Source organism: Triticum urartu, chromosome 5 (genome assembly GCF_003073215.2).
Source record: "Triticum urartu cultivar G1812 chromosome 5, Tu2.1, whole genome shotgun sequence".
NCBI classification, from domain to species: Eukaryota; Viridiplantae; Streptophyta; class Magnoliopsida; order Poales; family Poaceae; genus Triticum; species Triticum urartu.
In genome coordinates, this window is record NC_053026.1 from 517029875 (window position 1) to 517055364 (window position 25490).

The 25490-nt window shown below is 47.6% G+C and overlaps 1 protein-coding gene across 1 annotated transcript; it reads left to right on the forward strand.

Moving 5' to 3' along the window:
* Positions 1 to 18546: 18546 nt before the first annotated feature.
* LOC125507267 lies at positions 18547 to 18783 on the forward strand. The gene has a single exon (XM_048671903.1). It carries the CDS (start codon positions 18547 to 18549, stop codon positions 18781 to 18783), a length of 237 nt encoding a protein of 78 aa, XP_048527860.1.
* The last annotated feature ends 6707 nt before the right edge of the window (positions 18784 to 25490 follow it).

Sequence of the window (25490 nt, forward strand, 5' to 3'; positions counted from 1 at the left end):
TCAGTTATGTTATTTCATTGCTATATTGATATGCAATAGTCAAAGTTAAGCAAGTTTAAGTGAAATCTTTCTACATATCATCAAAATATTGAACGAATGCCAAATTCGGATGATTACTTGTGACAAGACTTCTTTAATGTCCTCAAGAATAAAAGTAACCACTCACAAATCATATTCATGTTCAGGATCAGAGGGGTATTGAATATCATTAAGGATCTGAACATATAGTCTTCCACCAAATAAACCAACTAGCATTAACTACAAGATGTAATCAACACTACTAGCAACCCACAGGTACCAATCTAAGGTTTTAAGACAAAGATTGAATACAAGAGATGAATTAGGGTCTGAGATGAGATGGTGCTAGTGAAGATGTTGATGAAATTGGTCCTCCCACGACGAGAGGATCATTGGTGGTGACGGTGGCTTTGATTTCCCACTCCTGGAGGGAAGTTTCCTCGACGGAATTGCTCCGCCGGATTGCCAAAGTGCTCCTGCCCAGGTTTAGCCTCGAGACGGCGGCGCTTTGTCCTGAAACCTTCCTTCTCATTATTTCTAGGTCAAATGGCACCATATAGGAGAAGATGGGTCCCGGAGGCCTGCCAGGGCCGCCACAAGCTCGTGGGTGCGCCCAGGGGGTAGGGCGCACCCCCCAGGCTTGTGGCTGCCTGGTGGGTCCCTCTCTGGTATTTCTTTTGAAAGATCGTGGATGTCGCCTAGAGGTGGGTGAATAAGCGCTTTAAAATAATTACGGTTTAGGCTTGAACAAATGCGGAATAAACCTAGCGGTTAATTTGTCAAGCACCAAACCTACAACAACCAGGCTCACCTATGTGCACCAACAACTTATGCTAAGAAATATGAACTACTAGGTGATAGCAAGATATATGACAAGAAACAATATGGCTATCACAAAGTAAAGTGCATAAGGGCTCGTGTAGGAGATAACTGAGGCACGTGGAGACGACGATGTATCCCGAAGTTCACACCCTTGCGGATGATAATCTCCGTTTGGAGCGGTGTGGAGGCACAATGCTTCCCAAGAAGCCACTAGGGCCACCGTAATCTCCTCACGCCCTCGCACAATGCAAGATGCTGTGATTCCACTAAGGGACCCCTGAGGGCGATCACCGAACCTGTACAAATGGAAACCCTTGGGGGCAGTCACCGAACCCGTACACTTTGGCAACCCTTGGGGGCGGTCACCGGAACCCGTCAAATTGCTCGGGGCGATCTCCACAACCTAATTGAAGACCCCGACGCTTTCTCGGAGCTTTACACCACAATGATTGAGCTCTGAACACCACCAACCGTCTAGGGCGCCCAAGCACCCAAGAGGAACAAGCTCAAGGGTACCAAGCGCCCAAGAGTAATAAGCTTCTCAACTTGTAACTTCCACGTATCACCGTGGAGAACTCAAACCGATGCGACATAATGCAATGGCAAGGCACACGGAGTGCCCAAGTCCTTCTCTCTCAAATCCCACCGAAGCAACTAATGCTAGGGAGGAAAATGAGAGGAAGAACAAGAAAGAGAACACCAAGAACTCCAAGATCTAGATCCAAGGGGTTCCCCTCACATAGAGGAGAAAGTGATTGATGGAAATGTGGATCTAGATCTCCTCTCTCTTTTCCCTCGAAAACTAGCAAGAATCCATGGAGGGATTGAGAGTTAGCAAGCTCGAAGAAGGTCAACAATGGAGGAAGAACACGAGCTCAAAAGATAAGGTTGAATGGGGAAGAAGACCCCTTTTTATAGGAGCTCCCGAATCCAACCGTTATGTGCTCAGTCCGCGCACGAGCGGTACCTACCGCCCGGGCGGTAGAACATGGAGAGCGGAGCAAAACAGAGGGCGAGGCAGAGCCGTATGAGCGGCACTACCGCTGGAGCCAGCAGTACTACCGTAGGACGCAGCGGTACTGCCGCTTGGCACAGCGGTACTACCGCTGGGACCGCGCATAGCGCCTACCATGAGCACAGGGAGAAGGAACAGGGAGGAGGGCTGTCGATGTCAAAACCGGCGGATCTCAGGTAGGGGGTCCCGAACTGTGTGTCTAGGCCGGATGGTAACAGGAGGCAGGGGACACGATGTTTTACCCAGGTTCGGGCCCTCTTGATGGAGGTAAAACCCTACGTCCTGCTTGATTAATATTGATGATATGGGTAGTACAAGAGTAGATCTACCACGAGATCAGAGAGGCTAAACCCTATAAGCTAGCCTATGGTATGATTGTTGTTCGTCCTATGGACAAAAACCCTCCGGTTTATATAGACACCGGAGAGGGCTAGGGTTACACAGAGTCGGTTACAATGGTAGGAGATCTACATATCCGTATCGCCAAGCTTGCCTTCCACGCCAAGGAAAGTCCCTTCCGGACACGGGACAAAGTCTTCAATCTTGTATCTTCATAGTCCAGGAGTCCGGCTGAAGGTATAGTCCGGCTATCCGGACACCCCCTAATCCGGGACTCCCTCAGTAGCCCCTGAACCAGGCTTCAATGACGACGAGTCCGGCGCGCAGATTGTCTTCGGCATTGCAAGGCGGGTTCCTCCTCCAAGTACTTCGTAGAAGATTTTGAACACAAAGGTAGTGTCCGGCTCTGCAAAATAAGTTTCCACATATTGCCATAGAGAGAATAATATTTACACAAATCTAATCTGCTGACGTATTTCGTAGCGTGACATCACACCACGACCAAGTCTTTATTCAAATCGTTTTACTGTCCCACCTCAGTGCGTTTAGCGAGGCGGTTTCCTTGGCATGTCTTGTCAAAGCAGAGATCGTGTCCCCTTATTCCAGGATTCTCATCAATACAGGCGTGGGTAACCCAACCGCGCCATTGATTACGGCGCTCGGGAGATAAGCGAGTTTTACCAGGCTGGTGGGGACGCATAGTCGCGTCTACCCATATAAGGGGATAAGGATCCACCTTTTCATACACGCCTTCTTCCTCCTTTGCCTATCCATTTCCGCGCACTCGAGCTCCAGCGCCCAAGTCCGCACACCCCACCTCAACCTTCTCCAGTCATGTCCGGAGCGGGAGGCAAGTGGATGGTCTCCTCCGTCACGGAGGGAAACATAAAAAAACTGAGAAAGGCCGGATACTTGTCTAACGACATTGCGCACCGGCTTCCCGAAGAGGGGCAGCTCATACCCACCCCTAGGCCCCATGAGAGGGTGGTGTTCCTCCCCCATTTCCTCCGCGGACTGGGCTTCCCTCTCCACCCATTTGTCCGGGGGCTCATGTTCTACTATGGCCTGGATTTCCACGATCTGGCCCCGAACTTTGTCCTCAACATCTCGGCGTTTATCGTCGTGTGCGAGGCCTTCCTCCACATCCGCCCCCATTTCGGCCTATGGCTCAAGACTTCCAATGTCAAGCCGAAGGTGGTGCGCAGCACCGAGGCAGAGTGCGGAGGCGCCATGGTAGGCAAGATGCCCAATGTCCTATGGCTCGAGGGCTCCTTCATGGAGACCCTAAAGGGGTGGCAATCGGGATGGTTTTACATCACCGAGCCACGCGACCCTGAATGGGTCGCAGCCCCCGAGTTCCGATCCGGACCCCCTACGCGGCTCACCTCCTGGAAAGATTCGGGCCTATCGTGGGGTAAAAAAAGGAGAGCTGACCGGACTCCAAACATGCGTCCAAACTCTGGTGGACAAGAAGCTCAAACTTGTCAACATAGTCCAGGTTATGCTCATCCGCCGGATCCTCCCGTGTCAACAACGGGCTTTCAACCTGTGGGAGTTCGACCCGGCGCAACACCGAACTCTGAGCAGGCTCTTCGACACGATGTACGAAGATGCATGGAAGGTGCTTTTCAAGGGCGCCAAGGCCCCCGCATCCGCTACCGAGGATCGCGGATTCAGCACGCAGCGTCACGCTCGTGCAATGAGCTGTCTTTACCTTTTACAGGGTATTAGTTTTTCATAGTTTGACTCCATGTGGGATCTAAGCTCCCTTATCTTTGACAGGATTGGCAGGAGACGTCCGGACAGATCAACTGTCTGGCTCCTTTGCCTGAAGGCCCAGCGGACGCTCACTTGGCGAGGCTGCTGGTACCGGCACCCTATGTGGTGCCGGAGAAGAAGGCCAAGAAGAAGGCCACGGGGACTCGAAAGAGTGCCCGGCGCCTGGCGGTGTCGGATTCATCATCCGACGACTCCAAGACGCACTCCTCCTGTGAAGACGAGGAGGAGGAAGAAGAGACCTCTCCCCCTCCAGCGGGGGAAGGGAAGAAAAGGAAGGCCACCCCAACTGGGGAGGCCGAAGGGTCAAGAAGGGGAAAACCCTTCCTCCGGACTACTCCACCAACGTCGACGATGGCGAAGGGGAGTGGCCACTCAGGGCCAAGCCCCTAGCGAAATCGTAAGTATCCGGATACCAGAGTGCTTCATAGTATTCCTCCATTGCACAACTTTTCCTTATGTCGAACATGTTTGTGCAGTCCACCCAAAGACCGGCTCGACGTGTCGTCGAGCGGTTCCCTGGATTCGTCGGATGTGAATTCGCTTCCGACGGCTACCTCCCCCCACCCTACGGACGACGCCGAGGTGCTGTCCCAACAGGTTCCAAGCCAGGAGGACGTGGTCCTGGAGGCGCCGCAAGGCGACCTCCCGGACTCCAGGCGCAAAGGGGATAAAACCTCCAAGGGCTCCGAGTCCGGCCTTGAGCCGAACACCGCGCCGGAACCTTCAACGGTTCCGGACTCCGGTAGGAAGCCTCCTTCCAAGAGGAGCAAGCCTACCGAGCCGGCGACCTCCGTCCAACCGGAGGCACCGGACAATTTGCAGGAGGTGCTTAACGGTGCCTCCATCGACGAGGAGCACCGCACTATTATGAGTGCGGTGATCCAGAAGGTTCAGTCCGCCAAGAGCGGACTGACTGAAGTCTGTGCCAGCCTTCTAACAGGCTTTGAGGTAAGTGAAGGATATGTAAAAATATTACCGCATAGACAGTAGCCCCTGATGCTCTGTTCGGCGTTCGGAAAGAAAAGCCGAATAGAGGATCTAATAACAGTCGCAGGAGTCTAACATAATCAAGTCAATATGCGTATGCAGGCTTCGCTGCTGGCCTCCGCCGCACTGACTGTGGAGGTGGATACGCTGAAGCAAAACCTCGCGCGGTCCGAGAACGAGCTCGGCCATGCCAAGAGGCAACTCGAGGAGAAGGAAGGTAAGTAATACCTTGCGCAAGTATATAGAGAAGATGTGGTTGCAAAAAATGACAGGATCAACGTGCTATTATAGGGGCCACGACCGAGGTGGCAACCCTTAAGCAAGCGCTGTCCGAGGCCGAAAACAGAGCGGCCGCGGAGCGCACAGAGAGAGGGAAGCAGGAGGCGCGGGTGGAGGAGGTGCAGAAAGAGCTCCAGGCTCTCGTGAAAAAACACGAGAGTTTGGAGCTTGATTCAAAGACGCAAGCGTCCGAGCTTGCGGCAGCCCTCAAAAGCGCGAAGTCTGCCAAGGCCGAAGCCCAGAAAGCCCTCCAAGAAATTGAAGCGATGAAGAAGATAGCGGCGGGTAAGGCATTCATTATGCAAAGCAAGCACATGAAAGTGAATTACTTGTTACTTACCCGAGTCCGGAGCTCTCCAGGAGCATTCGCAGATTTGCCCCGCAGTGCGTCTGATGCCGCCGCCTACTACCGATCCGATGAGGGGAGCTCGACGGAGAAGGTGTTCTGGTCTCAGTATGCTGAGGCCGAACACCTGGTGCCTTTGAGCGACCAGCTGAAGCAAATGGTCAAGCTCCACAAGGTGGCCGAATAGGCCATAAAGGGCCTCGTAGTTCAACTTTGGCCTAGAGAGGCTCTGCCTGGGAGCTACTTCGGGCTGGTGAGGCGGCTGGTGGATACCTGTCCACGACTTGAAGTAATCAAGCGCTCCGCCTGCATCGAAGGTGCCCGTAGGGCGCTTGCCCGTGCTAAAGTGCACTGGGGCAAGATGGATGCGGAGAAGCTGGTGAAGGACGGGCCGCCGCCGGGCAAGGAGCATCGCGTCCCGGAAGCGTATTATGAGGGCGTCCTGAAGGGTGCCCGCCTTATAGCGGATGAATGCTCCAAAGATGTAATTTTTGAGTAAACTCGCATTTGTGATCTTGTACGCTGAAAACTTGTTCATATGCGCTAAGAAACGCTTTTGAATTTAAAATATTACCTTCTGTGCGGCCGTTTATCAAATTTGAGAGATGGCGAGTCGTCGGCTTCTGCCCCCATGCCACGAGTGCTGGGGTGTTCGGGATAAACATGAGCGCTCTTTTTCCCATTCTTGGGTCCTTCGAGGGAGGCGCTGAACACAACGAACAAGGCAATCGGACTATAATGCTTGAACACTCTCACTTAGCCATAGAATTCTATAATTTTAAATTTCGGCGAAGCCCCTAGTGTTCGGAAGACCGAGTTCGGGGCGCTATCCACGCCTAGGCCGGACAAAGCCGACTCCTCGCTCTAAGCGGCATAAGTCTTTAGGGACTCAAAAACCTCTCGAACAGCGACCAGCTCTCGTCTCATCATGACGGTCAGTTTTAGCTTTCTCTACTGAGGTGCTTAGCCCAGCTCAACTGGGGCACAATCGCAGTAGTTCTCCTAGTGCTACATTAGCCGATATAAAGGAACGTAAGGTACCAAAACATAGGAGCCGGGCAAACCCAACTATTGACCCAAGACATGATTCGGAGCCGATGCATATAATGCTATAAGTTCGTGTGCCGCACTTGTGAAAGTGTTCAGACTTCTCACACTGTATTGTGGGGTACTTAAGCCCCTAGCGTATTGGCCATACCAAAGTGTATGGGTGCAACATGTCATTAATGAACATATATTCGTAAAAAAGGTAATGCAATAATAGATGAAAGCTATGCATTGTTTATTTTAAAAGGCTGCGATCAGAGCAGAACGATACAAATAGTCCAATAAGCAAAAGATGGGACTATTTAACATGTCCTTTCCAGGGGCGGGCTGCGGAATGGTATTTGAAACAGGTATACTGCTCGTTATAGAGACCACCTTAGAGTTCCATAGTGCGGCGTAGCTTTCTGCTTCCCTGGTTGTATCGTTTGTGCGGCAATTGTACTGCCGGACAAGCCTTCCGAAGAATGGAGTCCTGAAAATAAGAGAAAATTAAGAAATCAGCAGCCCCTAGTGCGGTTTAAGCCGCGTTTCGGGCGTGCCGTGATGGTGCCCCTCCCCCCATGCCCATGGTATTTCCAGAGTGTAGTTATGTACGCGCGACACTGGTTTCGCAAGTTCGCGAGGGCTAGGGTTGGGGCCGCATTGCTACGCTTGCTCGGAACGTGTCAGGCGGTCTTGTTGTAGGTTACTTCGGGCGCGCTTGACGGTGTCCAGACGTTTAGTGGCCGGACTGGAGAATTGCCTTGAGAGGCTGCTTTGTACTTCCGCTGCGATAGCCGCCGTATGCTCCTCCGTTCGGAGAGAGCGTTCGGTGTTTCCATTGACCATGATGACTCCTCGAGGGCCTGGCATCTTGAGCTTGAGGTATGCGTAGTGCGGCACCGCATTGAACTTAGCAAATGCGGTTTGCCCGAGCAGTGCGTGATAGCCACTGCGGAACGGGACTATGTCGAAGATTAACTCCTTGCTTCGGAAATTATCCGGAGATCCGAAGACCACTTCAAGTGTAACTGAGCCTGTACAGTTGGCCTCTACACCTGGTATGACGCCTTTAAAGGTCATTTTAGTGGGTTTAATCCTCGAGGGATCGATGCCCATTTTCCGCACTGTATCCTGGTAAAGCAGGTTAAGACTGCTGCCGCCATCCATAAGGACTCTAGTGAGGTGAAATCCGTCAATAATTGGGTCTAGAACCAATGCGGCGAATCCGCCATGACGGATGCTAGTGGGGTGGTCCCTTCAATCAAAAGTGATCGGGCAGGAAGACCATGGGTTGAACTTTGGGGCGACTGGCTCCATCGCGTATACGTCCCTTAGCGCATGCTTCCGCTCCCTCTTGGGGATGTGGGTTGCGTATATCATGTTCACCGTCCGCACTTGTGGGGGAAAACCTTTCTGTCCACTGTTGTTCGGCGGCCGGGGCTCCTCCTCGTCATCGCTATGCAGCCCCTTGTCTCTGCTTTCGGCATTTAACTTGCCTGCCTGCTTGAACACCCAACAATCCCTGTTGGTGTGATTGGCTGGTTTTTCGGGGGTGCCATGTATCTGGCATGAGCGGCCGAGTATTCGGTCCAAACTGGACGGGCCCGGAGTATTTCTTTTGAATGGCTTTTTCCGTTGACCGGGTTTAGAGCCTCTGAATCCGGCATTAACTGCCGTATCCTCAGCATTGTCGCCGTTAATGCGGTGCTTTTGCTTGTTGCGACGCGACCTGCCACTGCTGTCCTTGGTATCTGAATTACCAGGGCTCTTGGTCATGTTATTGCTGCGAGCTAGCCAGCTGTCTTCTCCCGCGCAAAAGCGGGCCATAAGTGTCGTGAGGGCTACCATAGATTTTGGCTTTTCCTGTCCTAGGTGCCGTGCAAGCCACTCGTCGCGGATGTTATGCTTGAAGGCTGCTAGGGCCTCTGCGTCCGGACAGTCGACGATTTGATTTTTCTTGGTTAGGAACCGTGTCCAGAATTGTCTGGCTGATTCCTCTGGCTGCTGAATTATGTGGCTTAGGTCATCGGCGTCTGGTGGTCGCACATAAGTGCCCTGGAAATTGTCGAGGAATGCGGCTTCCAGGTCCTCCCAATAACCAATTGATTCTGCTGGCAAGCTGTTAAGCCAATGCCGGGCTGGTCCTTTAAGCTTGAGTGGGAGGTATTTGATGGCGTGTAGGTCATCACCGCGGGCCATGAGGATATGAAGGAGATAGTCCTCGATCCATACCGCAAGATCTGTTGTGCCATCGTATGATTCGATGTTCACGGGTTTGAAACCCTCAGGGATTTGATGATCCATTACTTCATCTATGAAGCATAGTGGGTGTGTGGCGCCTCTGTATTGGGCTATATCACGACGCAGCTCAAACGAGCTTTGTCTACTGTGTTCGGCCCGGCCGGATTTACTGTATCCGGCGTGACGAGTACCGTCTCGTGCCGTGGGGCGCCCACGTGATCTGTAGATCGATCTTGTTTGCTTTGCCTTGTCCTCCAATATATCTCGCAGGTCTGGCGCATTTTCCCATGCCTTGGTATTTTTTGAGCGGCGCCGGGGTGCGGCTTCAGTGGAGGGCCGAGAGGCCTCTCTGTCACGGCCACGGGGTGGCCGGTCGGCCGCATCATGCGCTGGTGATGTAGGTTTAGGTGCTTCCTCCTCTAATTGGGGTAGCAACCTGCGCTTTGGGTAGCTCTTGGAGGGGAGTTCGAGTTCATACTCTTCGGCCGCAAGGACTTTAGTCCATCTGTCGGCTAGCAAATCTTGATCAGCTCTTAGTTGTTGCTATTTTTTCTTGAGGCTGATCGCCCTGGCCATAAGCCTGCGTTTGAAACGCTCTTGTTCGACGGGATCCTCCGGCGCCACAAATTCGTCATCGTCGAGGCTTGCCTCGTCTTCGGAGGGAGGTGTGTAATTATCGTCCTCAACCTCTCTATATGCCGCTCTCTCATGAGGGCTGGCTTCTCCATCCTCCTGTGCTGAATTTTGCTGGAGGTGGTTGTCTTCGGCACTGTCCGGGGTATTATTATCTCCCGTGCCGGAATCACCGTTTTTGCTTTGGCGGGATTTAGAGCGGCGCCGCTGACATCGGCGCTTAGGCTGCTTCTTGGAGGGGTCATCCTCCGCTGTTCCATCGCCATTGCCTTCTATTGGGGTGTCCACCATGTATATATCATATGACAAGGTGGCTTTCCAGTGCCCTATAGGCGCTGGTTCTTGGTCGTCTCCTGCATCGGCGTCCATACCGTCGATGTCTTCGGAGTCGAAGTCGAGCATGTCGGTTAAATCATCGACAGTGGCTACGAAGTGGGTGGTGGGTGGGCTTTGAATTTCTTCATCATCCGCATTCCAACCTTGCTGACCATAGTCCGGCCAGGGCTCTCCTGATAAAGAGACAAACTTTAGTGAATTCAGAATATCACCGAAGGGCGAGTGCTGAAAGATGTCCGCGGCGGTGAACTCCATGACCGGCGCCCAATCGGGTTCGATCGGTAGGGGCGCGGAGGGCTCGGAGTCAGGAGAGGAGTCCGGCTCCTTGGAGTCACGGGCTTCGCAGAGAATAGGGCTGGTGTTCGGCTCGATCGCCGTAGAGATTGCAGCCCCCGAGGCAGTGTCTAACCACCCATCCTCGATTGGTGTGATCGGCTCCGAGCTAGGGGTCGGAGCGGACACAGGTGCGGCCTCCAGGGCACTGTTCGGCGGCAGAGCTAGACCATGCCCATCGTGACAGTGCGGCGCGCTCGGCTGTGGCTCGAATCCGTCGAAGATCAAGTCTCCGCGGATGTCGGCCGTGTAGTTCAAACTTCCAAATCTGACCTGATGGCCAGGGGCGTAGCTTTCGATCTGCTTCAGATGACCAAGCGAGTTGGCCCGCAGTGCAAAGCCGCCGAATACGAAGATCTGTCCGGGGAGAAAAGTCTCACCCTGGATCGCATCGCTGTTGATGATCGGAGAAGCCATCGGGCCTAAAAGTGACGACACAGAGGAACTCTCAGTGAAAGCACCAATGTCGGTGTCAAAACCGGCGGATTTCGGGTAGGGGGTCCCGAACTGTGCGTCTAGGCCGGATGGTAACAGGAGGCAGGGGACACGATATTTTACCCAGGTTTGGGCCCTCTTGATGGAGGTAAAACCCTACGTCCGGCTTGATTAATATTGATGATATGGGTAGTACAAGAGTAGATCTACCACGAGATCAGAGAGGCTAAACCCTAGAAGCTAGCCTATGGTATGATTGTTGTTCGTCCTATGGACTAAAACCCTCTGGTTTATATAGACACCGGAGAGGGCTAGGGTTACAAAGAGTCGGTTACAATGGTAGGAGATCTACATATCCGTATCGCCAAGCTTGCCTTCCACGCCAAGGAAAATCCCTTCCGGACACGGGACGAAGTCTTTAATCTTGTATCTTCATAGTCCAGGAGTCCGGCCGAAGGTATAGTCCGACTATGCGGACACCCCCTAATCCGGGACTCCCTCAAGGGCCATTGAGCGGCACTAGGGGCGGTGGTAGCCGCGGTACTACCGCACACGAGCGGTACTACTGCTCCTACTGCCGCTGAACCCGACACGAGAAAACCATGTCTCAAGTCGAGGCGGTACCAGCGCGGAACCGGAGCCGTACTACCGCTTATGGCCATAGGTGGTACTACCGCTTATGGCCATAGGCGGTACTACCGTTGTGGGACAGCAGTACTATTGCTTGTGCCGATACGCGGTACTGCCGCTCCAGCCTAGCGGTACTACCGCTGGCGCCATCCTTATGCCACTTCCACGAAAACAAGTATAGTCCAAGGAAAACCAGAACTGCCAAAACTTCTGCAAATGAGCTCCGAATTGAGAAAACTCAAGCTTGTTGGATACAAGATGACAAGTAGCATCAAAACAGCGGCTGGTTATAGAAAGAAGAGGCAGGGGAGGTATGCCTAACAAATGGAGGAGTTACACCTCCAACAGAGAAGAACGGGCATAACCTCCAACATCGAGAACATCATAGAAGAAGCAAGTGAACTCCGTTTTCGATGAACTCGAGCTTGTCATCAAGATGACCATAAGCTCCAAAACTCTCAAAGAGAACCAAACAAGAACCAAGAAAGATGATGCAAGGATGCAATGGTTTGAGCTCTCTACGAATGATATGATCAAGCTACTCATCGAGAGCCCCCCTTGATAGTACGGCAATCGATCCTATAACCCAGTCTCCCAACTACCACTATGAGACCGGTAAAATAAAAAACCTATCAAGGGCAAACCTTTGTCTTGCACATAGTCCACTTGAGCTAGATGATGACAATCTTGACTTCCTCAAGTTGGACCACCCTTCTTGATTGCGTTGGCTCGATGAAGACTAGTTGATTCCTCCCCCATACTTCTCTATGGGTGAGCCACTCTTTGGCATATCTTCATAAATCCATTGTTACCATAATGGACGGCAAGCTTCAAGCATTTGATCTCTTCATGATGCTCCACTTGAACTTGCACATCGCAACCTAACCCCACAAAGAACTCTCACGAAAACCATGGGTTAGCAAACAGAGCGTAATGGACAATGCTTACCATACCATGGGATCACTTGATCCCTCGGTACATCTTGTATGCTTTGTGTGTTGATCAACTTGATTCATTCTTGACTTAATCTTGATCAACCTTGAATCTTTCCAATTCTCTTCATTTGGATGATGTCTTAAAGGTAGGCATGAATGATCACACAATCTTCTTCTTCAAGACACACTTGCAATAAGCTCAACACTCACATGACCAATCTTTAGATAATTCCTTGAATAGCACCTTGGTTGACACAAACTCTCCTTGAAACCAACACACGGACTTCAAGACAAACCTATGGAAAAATCCTTCAAATATAACTCAAGGCAATCATTAGTCCATAGAGATTGTCATCAATTACCAAAACCAAACATGGGGACACCGCATGTTCTTTCATCTTTCGCCAATAATTTTTATATATTACAAAATAATTCTCCATCAATTTTCAGCTCATTTGGAGTTGTTCAGAAAAAGTGCCTCTGATATAGCCATTTTCGGTCTAGAATTCCAGCTGCCGCCAATCTCTCTCTTCATGTGAAACTTGCAAAAAGAGAGAAAAGACATTATAATTGTATTATAAAGTGAAATAACAGTCCATAAAGCAATAAATATCACTATAAAAACATGATGCAAAATGAACGTATCACTCCTCCTTCCCTCATTGGCCAGCGCAATGGGAGGGGAGTCCTTCTCCCCCTTGAGCCGCCCCCTCCTCCTCTCCAACCTATATATACTATTGGTTTTCGCACTATTGGTAGACACAAGTTTTGGAGCAATCTCTAGTTCTCTAATTCTAGTTCTAGTTGGTCCTAGTTGATCAATTAGAGCTTGACCTAGATCATGTAATTAAAAAACAGTATAATGGGGTGAGCTAGGAGCCTCCACAAAGCTTTGGCGTTGCTAGTCGTACGATCGCCTCGATTGCTCGTTGCCTGGACATCTTGGGTTGTGCTCCACGGAACTATCTACGTCACATGTGGTTGAACGGGCCTGGATTGTTTCTTGGGCCAGTGGACTGGCTTAAGCGGACACAACGTATATAAAACACAATTGTAAGTAGTTGTTTCTCAAATAAAAATTTAGGTAGTTGCATGTGAGCGGGGCATTATCTTTGGCCTTTGATCTCAACTTGTATCACGTGCAAATGGCCACATACTGTATGGAGGTGTTGAAGAATATGAAGGAAGAAAACCATTTTAGCTATGTTGCCATAGTTAGAAAGTTTATTTCAAAGAAAAAAGAATTTTTTTAGTGCTTCTTTATAACATGAGAGAAGAACTAGCAATGTTGAGGCTCACAACCTTTTGAAAGCCGCGTCTTCTTTGGGTGCAGGCCATCATGCCTGGCTAACATCCCCACCATCTATTATCTGTATTCCCCAAAACATTTTACAATAGACGATGGTTCTAAAAAAAGATTGTTGCTCACGTTGGAGTCGCAGCGTTACACAACATGAATGCGCCACTGCCTTCCTCCCTCACGTGCGCGTGGCAACGATGACAAGGTCTACCAATATGGTAATCAAGCGGCGCTAATTTGTTTAGGGGAAGCGACACTACTTCTTTTAAATGAAGGTAAAATATTCGATTAATTAAGTAGGAAAATTGCTGGGTTAATTTATCTTATCAATCGTGCTATTGACTATCATGTACGTTCTCTAAACCTATGTTACTTACTCATGTTTTTCTTTCCTAGACATTTTTCATAGACACTATTCATTTTAAAAAATTGGGCAATCACTTGCCTAATTATATTCCCTGTGACAATCGCAATATTACATTTTTTATCATTGTCTAATATACGGGTTAGTTCATGCAAGTTTAATTTCTATATTTACATTTTAAAAAATTACATGATATTTTATCATTCTATCATAAAATTGGCGGGCGCAGCAATGGGCGCCACCATGGCCTAGTCCTCATAATTAGAAGCCAAGTGTGATTCTAATCTCCCCCTCTAATTCTCCGGCGACGATTAGCTCAAGACGGTGAAGCGCTGCCGGATCGTGAAGACCGTACGCTTGCAAGCAAGTAGAGAAGCCGTGCTTTCGGTCTTTCGTTCGAGGGATCGCTTATGGACGGTTCGCGGGATCCTTCATCTACGGTTCGAGGGACTCCAAGTACAGTCTACACCAACTCATCTATTTCCGCTGCTGAGTCGGCAACGATTATGATCCAAACCGTTTATGCATCTTCATACGGTCTTTTTTCTACTACGTTTCCCAACACTTAGGTGATGATGTTGTCATATTATTCCTTTATGTTGAGATATCCTGATTGTTCACAAGAATCTCTCTAGGATTGCTAAGTTGAAGGACTTGAGCAAATATTTTGCTATCAAAGACTTAGGTCCAGCAAAAGATATTCTCGGGATGAGAATTGGGAGAGACGAAAATTCCAACAAGTTGTACTTGTCTTAAGAAGTTTATTGAGAAGGTATTTCAAAGGTTCAGGATCGACAATGCTAAAGTTGTGAGTTGTCTTCTAGTAGCCCATTTCAAGATGAGCACCAAGAAGTGTCCTACCACTGATGAGAAGAAAAAAAATAAACGCATAATGTTTCTTATGCTTCTGCGGCTCGGAGTTTGATATACATTATGATGTGTACAAGGCCTGACATTGCTCATGCGCTTCGTACTATGAGAAGATTTATGTCTAATCCAGAAAGACCTCATTGTGAAGTTGTGAAGTGGATTTTGAGATATCTCTGGGGCATCACTAATGTGAAGCTTTGCTTTGGTGGTAGCAAACCCAAGCTTATTGCCTTTTCAAATTCTAACATGGCTGAAGATGTTGACAGAAGTACGCCTGCTTTAGGTTACTAGATTATCTGTGTAGGGAGAGTGTTATCATGGTAAAACAAGGTTCAAAACGTGTGGCATGTGTCGGTGTCAAAACCGGCAGATCTCGGGTAGGGGGTCCCGAATTGTGCGTCTAAGGATCGAAGGTAACAGGAGGCAAGGGACACGATGTTTACCCAGGTTCGGGCCCTCTTAATGGAGGTAATACCCTACTTCCTGCTTGATTGACTTTGATGAGTATAAGGATTACAAGAGTTGATCTACCTCGAGATCGTAACGGTTAAACCCTAGATGTCTAGCATGTATGATTATGATTGCCTCTACCGACTAAACCATCCGGTTTGTATAGACACCGGAGGGGGCTAGGGTTGTACAGAGTCGTTTTGCAGAGAAAGGAATCTTCATATCCGAACGTCAAGCTTGCCTTCCACTCCAAGGAGAGTCTCATCCGGACACGGGGGGGGGGGGGGGCCTTCTATCTTGTATCTTCACGGCCCACCAGTCCGGCCCACGTCATATAGCCCGTTAGCCCGAGGACCACCTAATCCAGGACTCCCTCAGCATGGAATACAACTGAAGTTGATTTCATTGCAGTTACAAAGGTGAGCAAAGAGATACTTTGGCTGGAACAGTTGGCTTGTGAGCTCGGGTTTAAGAAAGACAAGTATGTGTTGTGTTGTGACAACCAAAATGATGTACACTTGAGCAAGAATGCTCATTCAAAATCTAAGCATATTGAAGTCCACTATCATTTGATTTGAGATGTGTTATATTCCAAGCAAATGCAACTTGACAATGTTCATACTTATGACAATGGGGCTGATACGTTTACCAAGGTGATGACAAGGAAGAATCTCGAAGTATGTCGTCGGCTCACTGGCATTGGTGCTGGAAGGCAGTGAGACCCTCCAAGGCTCCCAGATGTAGGGAGGGGAGTTTGTTGGGATAAGTCCCTCCACATGGAATTGTATTGACAGCCCAACATCAACCCAAAAGTTCAACACACGTGAGCCATTAATCTCATATGCATCCAACGGTTGAGAGTGCATTCTAGTGAAGGGAGTGGAGAAGAAAACCCTAGCCACGCCACCCTTGCTGGAGATGGCTTCCATTGTGAGAGTGAGAGCACACAAAAGAGGAACACAACATATGAGAGAGGGGAAGAGGAGGAGGTTATGTCCAAATCTACTGTACCTAATTAGACAGTGTTCAAGCTAGTGATTAGAGACTTAAACGTGCTTGGATTGGCGCCGAAGTTGGTGAACCCATTTCTTACTTTGAGTACTTTGATCCGGTTAGTTGGTTTGAGGATTCGGATAGTGGAGCATCAGATTTGAGATTGGCTTTGTGAGTTCAGTCTACTGCAGTTTCAGCATATATTAGTTTTGGGAGACGAACAAATTGGATAGGTAAACGTACCTTATTTAGCTAAAATTTTGAGGAGATCTCCGAAACTCGTACTTCTACTTGTCTGTCAAATTTGGTGTTGTTTGGTTCAGGAGTTTGAGAGCTATTTGTAGAATACTTGTCAAATGCGCATGTTGTATGGATCGGTCGGTCCATAGTCGTGGTTGTATGGATTGGTCGGCCCATAGTCGTGGTTCTCATAGTGAAGTTGTATGGATTGGCCAGTTCATAGCCGTGGGTTTTTACTCCTTAAATTGAGGAGGTTTTTCCATGTTAAATACCATGCCACATGTGCATGTTGTTTGCATTATCCGTTGCTTACTTGTTGGTCGAAGTTGTCCTCAAAATTTACTACAAATGGAGGGGCTTTTTATTGCATATTTATCGTGCAGGTGAATTTGTGCATCGCATGTGTGTTATCCAGCCCCAACATGCTTCATCTATTTTTGGATGCTCCTTTGTAAAAAGTAGATGATCACAAGGAATTCATTGCTTCTATATAGGCCCAAAGGAATGAAAAATATGTATCCTGAAGCAAAATCAAGCAATGAAGTTCTTTCTGGTGCTTCTTCCAGTAATGCAAATATTCATTTTTTTAAATGTAAATTGCCGACATTGGATGTATTGCAAAGCATTTGATGTGAGAACACTAGGTGTTTGATGTTAGCTCATTTTCTTTTGGTTAACGATTCCACCTTGAAATGGAATTTGGAACATGGGATAAATATCATTTTCATTTCATAAATCTTGTGTCAGCCAAACATGGAATTTGGAACTGGAATTCACAATCAACCAAATGAAATTATGACAGGGATTTCATTTCTAGCAAATGAAATGAAATCAGGGGAGCAAAACAAACCGTAAAGGTAATTAACCAGCACTGCCTGCAGCGAGTCGAGCAAGCAGCCGATCAATGGTTCAGAGCCGCATGGAAAGGGACGGGCCGACCGAGGCGAGCTCTAGCTAGTTACTACTCCTACTAACCTCGCCTCGGTCGGGCTGACCGTGGTGGTGGTGCCGCGTTAAATCTGTCGCGCGCGGGGGGCAGGTGGCGATGCGACTTGGCGAGACGACGACGAGCGCGGTGTACCGGTGGCGCTGCGACGTCGCGGCCAGGCCAAGGCCGCGCGTCCCGTCGGCACTCGGCACGGCAGGCAAGCACGACGACTCTGTCTCTATCGGGGAGGTTGAGGCGATTTCGGGAACGTACACGAACAAAGTGGACGCAATTCCAACTCCTTTGTCTCTCCGCGATTTGGTCAAAAAAGGGGATAGATTCTACTCCTCGCCTACTACTTTTGCCTCCCGATCACTCTTCGCAAGTCGTGCCGGTGCTTACCGACACGGCACGGCACATTGTCGTCGCTCAACAGAGTAACGAGATTGGCGCGACGCGAAACAAAGACTAGTAACATAACTCGGGTGCTCACCGACGGATACAGCATCACGACGTCATCATTCGACAACAGACGATGTTGCTTTGTCGTATCATGCCGACAGCAGTCCAATGCACGGTATGCACCTGCATGTCAACTCTTGAATCGATGACTCTTTCCAGCATGCTTTACTTTGTGTTATTTGTTCATGCACATATGTACTACAGTGGATATGTAGATTTGTACTCGTGAATGCAGGGTATGTAGTAAATATGTAGATTTTTACTTCATCCGTTCTGAATTACTTATCATAGATATCGATAAAAATGAACGTATGTAGAATTAAAATACATCTAGATACATTCATTTATGCGATAAGTAATTTTGTACGGAAGTAGTAGATGAGTGTTGTTTCAGACCTTCATGTCATGACAGCCATGCTATACCATGCAAATGTACATGCGTGTTCTGTTGATGCCATGAATAATCTATATTCTCGCTTTTTCTGACATTTTATCATGCTCTAAATAATCAAAACAGTCCCTCGCCGGTCGTTCGGTCAATACGATCGAGGAACAGTGGTAACCCGAACGCGGTGGCACCGGCATGCATGCAACCAATTGTCACCGCGCGTCGCCCGCGAAGCTCTCATGGCCGCCCACCGTCTCCGGCCGCCACCACCTACAAAAACCCGGCGGCGCCATTCCCGTCCAAGCATCGCACGCCATCAACCCTTCCGCCACCTTGTCTCTCTATCTCGCGAAAGCCCCGTCCACAGGTTACGTACGTACCCAGAAACGAGAACATGGCCCAGAGCAGGACCGCTGCCGTCGCGCTGCTCCTGATCGCCGTCGTGGTGGCGGCCGCGTCGGTGCCGGCGGCGACCGCCTTCGGCTGCTACGACGACTGCTACGAGCGCTGCGCCAACGGCGCCAAGGAGGACCCAGCCTGCACCAAGATGTGCGGCGAGGCATGCGGCGTCGGCGGCAAGGCCGCCGGGGCCGCGGGTGCCAAAGCTGGAGGCAGCGCGCCCTCCGCTTGAGCCGATCCCTACGTGTGCGTGCATGCATGGCGTCGCACGACTCAAAGACGCGTACGGTCGATCATTCGGAGGGAAGATGCGTGCATGCATGCTCCGTTCGTTCATTCATTCGTTGGTGACTAGCTAGTTACTGTTGAACTCATTTGCTCTTGTCCTTGATTTGCAACCCAGTGCGTGGATGCATCATAGGTACGGAATCACGTTCCCGCCAGTGTTGAGAGTTTATATTTTTAATTGATTTCATTATCTCTGGTTCCATGTAGATGTGTGAGCGTCGTCCTCATCTCTTGTCAATTGTACTCGCTGTAGAGAACCGAGCATGCTTCTTCTATGATCATATATATAAACCGCCAAGGCCTAGTCCTGGCTGGTCTCCTTTTTTGTTTATTCGTTGTGTCTCTTATATGTTGGTCAAGAAAACACATAATAAGCAAGTTGTGTACTCCATGCGGCTGGAAATATTCTCTGTTATCACCGAAAGTCATAGAATTTGCGATCGATGTTCAGTTTGGTGCTAGAACTTTGAAAATACGGGATTGCAGTCACTTAACTTGACTCAAGCGTGCATATACTGTCATAAAATGCATACGCGGGCGATCTATGAGTATGACCCCACCTGTCACTGAGAGATGGCACTCGGCTAGCGCATTCTTGCACAAAATGCACCTGTGTTTTTTTTTGGGTACAGCCGACCACTACGAAAATTCTTGCACAAAACCCCCTCACTTTTTTTATTTACAGAAAAACCGACCACCATACTGTTCATACCTGAGCAAATTCAGAAAAAAAATTAAAGCGGGCACCCCAAGTCTCAAGGGAAAAGCTTATATACGGCGCGCTGACGCAACTTTCTGCCGGTTGCGCTCACTTGCGCGCACAACACGCATATCACGGTAACTTTCATGTCATGTTGGCGCAGTCCCAGGCAAACTGCTCCCCCACGTCTCACGTGTACATTATGGGCCCGCGTGAACTGCCCTTCTTTTTCTCCCTGGTTATCTCTTGCCTTATCGGTTACCTTTCTTCTACCTCCAGCCACCGTAAGTTCTACTCTGCTACAAAGTGTTGCATCCGGCTGAGAAAAATGCTGCAACCGACGAAATAAAAGGCTGGAACCGACGAATAAAAAAGCTGGAAATGAAAGGCGACAGATTTTTGCGAAGTGAGATTTGCTGGAACCAATAGAGTCAATGCTACAACCGTGTAGGAAAGATGTTGCAACCGCGGAGGGCGGCGGACAAGAGTTTTTGCTGGAAGTACCGACATGAGCTGGAACTAGAAGTTGTTTTTGCTGCAATAGGTAATCACAAAAGCTACAACCGGAAATCACAAAAACTACAACCGGTGATCGATTTTGCTTCAATGACGAACGTGGTGGCGGCACCGGCTCAACATTTTTTGCTGGAACCAGCACAATATTTTGCTACTACCGGCTGACATTTTTGTTGCCACCAGCAAACCAGTACTTTTTCGCGAGCTCGTCGCCGGTGTGCTGCGACCGGCGACCAACGCTACCGGAGCTGCCACCGCCAACAAGGGAGTTGCAACCGCCAGCAAGGGAGTTGCAACCGCGGGTGAAAGTTGCTGCATGCGTGGGTCCGGCGAGAAAGACATGAGACGGAGACGGCAAGGTCGGCGACCGGCGGCGAGGCCGGGGACCGGAGCTGCCACCGCCAGTGAAGGAGCTGCAACCACAGCCGAAAGTTGCTGCATGCGTGGATCCGGCGATATGAGACGATGACGGCGAGGCCGGCGGCATGGGCAGCGATGGGCGAGCGCGTGGGGTGGTGCTTCGAGTCTAGTAGGTAGTTACTGGAGCTGAGGGCGGCGACCGGCGGCAAGGTACGAGCATGGAGGAGCGCGAGGAAGAAGAAGATACGGTTAAGAAGACTCAATCCAACGACTGAACGGCCCGAATCGAACGGCTGGGCAGCGACCGGCCCAAATTTGGACCGGTGCGTCGGCGCCTATCGCTGGACAAGTCTCAAACACGCGAACTAATCTAACGAGACGAGCTAGTGCAACCACAACACCAGTAACAATCATCTTCTATATCTAAATAGGGGCACCCCACTAGATGATTTTTCTGCCTTCTCGTGAAGCCACGTCACCCGAATTGTTATAGCCGTCGATGCAGTAGTCTACAGCCGTCCGATCAAAAAGTTGACGAAATTACAAAGACCTGCCACCGCTAAGTGAAGGATACCGCTTCGTTCTTTTCCTGGCGCCCCGCTCGCTTTCCAGTCGTCCCGCTCGCTAGCTGCGTTAGACTCGATTTATTTTGGTTGGGTTGTACACGTATGCTTTCACCAAAAGCCCATCAGAAGCCCTTACTTGAGGTCCATCGTTCACTGCGTCAAAAAGGCAGTGCCACGACCAATCCTTCATTGTCTCAAAAAAGAAAACGACCAATCCACGTAGCTATACCCATGGTGAGCAACTATATGAACCCACTAGATCGGCGCAAGCAATTTCAGCACTTGCGAAAAATTTCTCAAGAGCAAATTCAAAGAAGGGCAGAATAAAGAGACATGGCTGGGAGAAGTCATTGGAGGGCATGCTTAAACTGAATTTTGATGCTGGTTTTGATAGTGACAGCGGCACCGGGGCGACAGGTGCGATTCTACGGGACCATACGGGCTTCTTTGTGGCAGCATCATGTAGCAACATCCCATTCGTACAAGATGCGGCAACGGCAGAAGCACGGGGATTACGAGATGGACTCCTCCTTGCCAATGAAATGGGATGTAACAAAATTTGCGTAGAAGATGATTGCATGGAAGTTATTGAGATCATGCAAAACGGAGGAAACTCACTTGGTCCGGCAGCGGCAATTTATGAAGAATGCTCGTTTTTAGCTCGTAATTTTATTTCAATAGAATTTTCTCATTGTTCTAGGGAGGCCAATATGGCGGCAGATTTGTTGGCTAGAAATTCGGAGGTCTCTAGAACCATTGTCTGGAAATCGGAGCATCCGGATTTTCTAGTAGATGTATTGACAAACGATGTATCGATGTTTGCACATGAAATATAAACTGCCATAATGGCATTTCCCTCAAAAAAAAAAAAATTGAACCCTACTTCTTCTATCCAGCCGCCGCCGTCAAGAGCCCTTCCGGCGACTGTGTCACGAGCCCACAACCCACCCTTCCCCGGCCGGATGTTGTCGCCCATGATGCTCTACTGCAGCCGTCACCACCCGTGCTTGCGCCCCACCAAGCTGTCGAGGCTAACCCTTCCGCCGTAACCGCCTTCAGTCCCGGCGAGCAACCTCTCCAGAGATGCGTCACCAGCCCTTCCGCTGCTCGACAGATGAGCATTAATTCCATAAAATTCGTTCATCTTCCTGCTGCTGCTTTTATGTCGCAATCCCTTGCACCTCAATGCCACAAATGCGCAGCACTAAATCAGTAGGAACGGATGGATTCATGTCAAAAAGGAACTGATGGATTTATTGCTCCCTCCTCTTGAAGGGTAATCGACCCAGTGGCTCTCCTTTTAAGCAGTGGAGTTCATCCCTTCCCGTCCCCTCCCTGGGTTCTCATCCCAGTTTTCTCTTGGCGTCCGCTGATTCCGACCCTCATCTCAGTTTTCTCTTGGCGTCCGCTGATTCCGACCCCGCGCGCTACAGGTTTGGTTCTAAATTCTAGAACCGCATCATGTAGTTTTCTTGCTTGGTTTTTCTATTCTTATCTTGGTCGATGCGAAGTTTGATGTGACCTGCCTGCTGTACCGAAGGCCGACGCAAAGCTTGATGCGATTTTGATGCTGTACATAAACATAAGGAAATATTACTCATAAATTTTACATGTTTTGATATACCACCACATTGTGTCAGTTAGTTGATTTTTCCTGTATGTTTCTACGACAAGTTGTCATTGGTTCTTGCAATGGATTTAAATTTTGCTATGTAATATTTGTCTCATATGCAATCCGAGTGCTCTATATATCCAAGTCACATACCTGAGAACAATTAAAGGATGTTAATTCATTCAAGCTGCAGGCTAGCAGCTCTTTTTCATGTCTAGCGAACATTCGGAACTACATCCATAAGACAAAGATGAATAAATGTTCATATTGACATATCATCATATGTAACTACATACAAAAAATATACTGTGAAGGTTCCGCTAGCCTGAATGACTGTATGTACATCTTGGAAATAATACACACGTGACAAGTCTAAATGTGTCCTTGCTTCAAGCTTTATCTCTAACTTATCCATATGGTATATATAGTTTACTGTGAATGTTAGATAAGTCAACTGGTAAAAAATGAGATATGTGTAAAGAAGGGAAAAGAGATACAACCACAGATTAAGCAAGGGAAAACTGGGGCTCAACTCGCTTGGCTCATAGAACTTTTTTAACTTTTGCAAGACGTATACATCACCTTCAGCAGGGTAACAGTGAAATGTGACAATATTAATATAAACATGTGTTAGGCTGCCTGATGCCAAGTTAGTTAGCATGGGAAATGAAAATAATTATTCAATGGAATCAGTCCACTTAACTTGGTTTCCCTGGTGTATTAAAACTTCTCCTACTTCCTACTCTGTTATTAGTTTGTGTACTGAAATCACAAACTTGAAGCAGCACTAGGAGATTATGAATTTTAGTACTACCGTTTATTTGAACATCTTTCTTAATTATTCTAGAATTATCATCATTTTCTTTTTTGTGTGTGCATTAAACTGTTCCTCTGTATCCTATAGAAAATCATGGATGTACACCATCTGTTTAGTCTGTAGGAGGTAACAGCAAAGTAAGTCTGCATTTTATTTAACTTCATCTGTCAGTGGCAAGTAAGAGTGCATTTTATTTATCCTCACTTGGTAAGCAGCAAAACAGCTTACTATTACAACACACACATCTATATTAACATCATCCTGTTGTACAAATGGACAACCGAAGCCACAGGTACTCCTATTGAAATTAGTTTGCTATATATTTTCATTCCACTTCTTACCCTGATTGACAACATACTCCTATCTTCTCAAGGACGCCACCTCATTCTGCAAAAAGTAACATGCCAAGTTCTACTGCCGTTTCAATAAGAGAAGCTCAGAAGAAATACATGGATGCAACTGCAAAGATGAAGGGCACAGAAGACCCGGCGTTTATAACTTTCAAACGGGAGTCCAAGCCTCTACACATCACTAACCAACTGTCTGGTGACCATCCATTACATTGTCAAGTATGAAAAGAATGGGATACCATATATCCAGGTCATAGTAACTGAAGAACGTACACCTACAAACAACAGCATATATATCGAGTAAGAATATAGTACATGCTATAAGTTGATATAGTTTTACCATATGATATATGGTTCATGCTACAAACTGCTACGGCTTTATCTTATGGTACATATTTGTACCAACAAGAAATTTCAATCATTTCCTATATAAGTAATCTATCATTTTATGGATTGAAATTATTTTCTTCTTCAAGATGTTGATGTTACTCCAAAAATCCACAAACAAATTTCCGCAGCAACGCGCGGGGCATCATCTAGTTTGTCTAACATTGATAACAAATCTATCAAATGCCCCCCCCCCCCCCCCCCCCGCCCGATTTTCAGGGTGGGCCGGCGTCGCCTAATACCCAATTAGTGCAACCCACGTCAGCGTAGCCCCGTAAAACGCCCGTAAAGCCCCCGTGAATGTAGCATTGCTCCAGATATATATGTATTGATCACCGGAGGATGCATATGAAGCGGAGCTTAAATGGGCTGCAAATATATATGTATTGATCACCGGAGGATGCATATGGAGCGGAGCTTAAATGGGCTGCAAATACAGTGGCCTATTTTACATGCACTATATTTTTAAAGATATTTCTAAAACGTAAGTAATAACGTTATGCTCAAATATTTGCGCCTTAAAAATATGATACATGCATACACTGATTAGTAAATATAAACATGTGTACTATGTGAAAACAATTTAGTAAAACGAAAGTAATAAAAACATTTAATATATTTTTAAAAATATTTGTAAATGTAAGTAGTAAAATTGCGTTCAAATACTTGTGTGTTAAAAATATTATACAATCAAATGATGATTAGTAAATAAAAACATTTAAATATACACCTCCTTACTATACAAAAAATATTTAGTTAAAATGGACATTGAAAATGTTTATTAAATTAATATGTTTAATGAATCCAAGAAAATTTATATGCTCTTGGCTTATATTTCAATTATAAAATAATTACGAATACAAAAAAATAATAAATATTTCTGATATTCACTTGTTTAATTTTTTTACTCATGACATATAACCAAGAACAAATATAATTTAAATATTAGCCATGATTGAATATTCATACCAATAGTTTAAATTTTAAATTACTAGTACTATTTTTTATTATACAAATGTGCGTGTAATTGCTGAAATGTTTTTATGATTAAGCTAATATTTTTGAAAATATTTGTATTATTTCAATAATAATGTTTTTTAACAAATCATAAATATCATTTTAAATATATGAATATTTTTAAAATAATACATGAAAATTTTAAAAGTAAGTCATTTTGTTTGTATGTAAAGTATTTATAACACATAAATATTTGAAACTTATTTTTATTACTGATATTATATTTTTGGTCGTAGACAGATGGTGAATACTTTTAGTTTCCGTTTATTCCTTGGTTTGGCTGATGTCCACGCGAACGCGCTACTAAAGAATATCAGTATGTTATA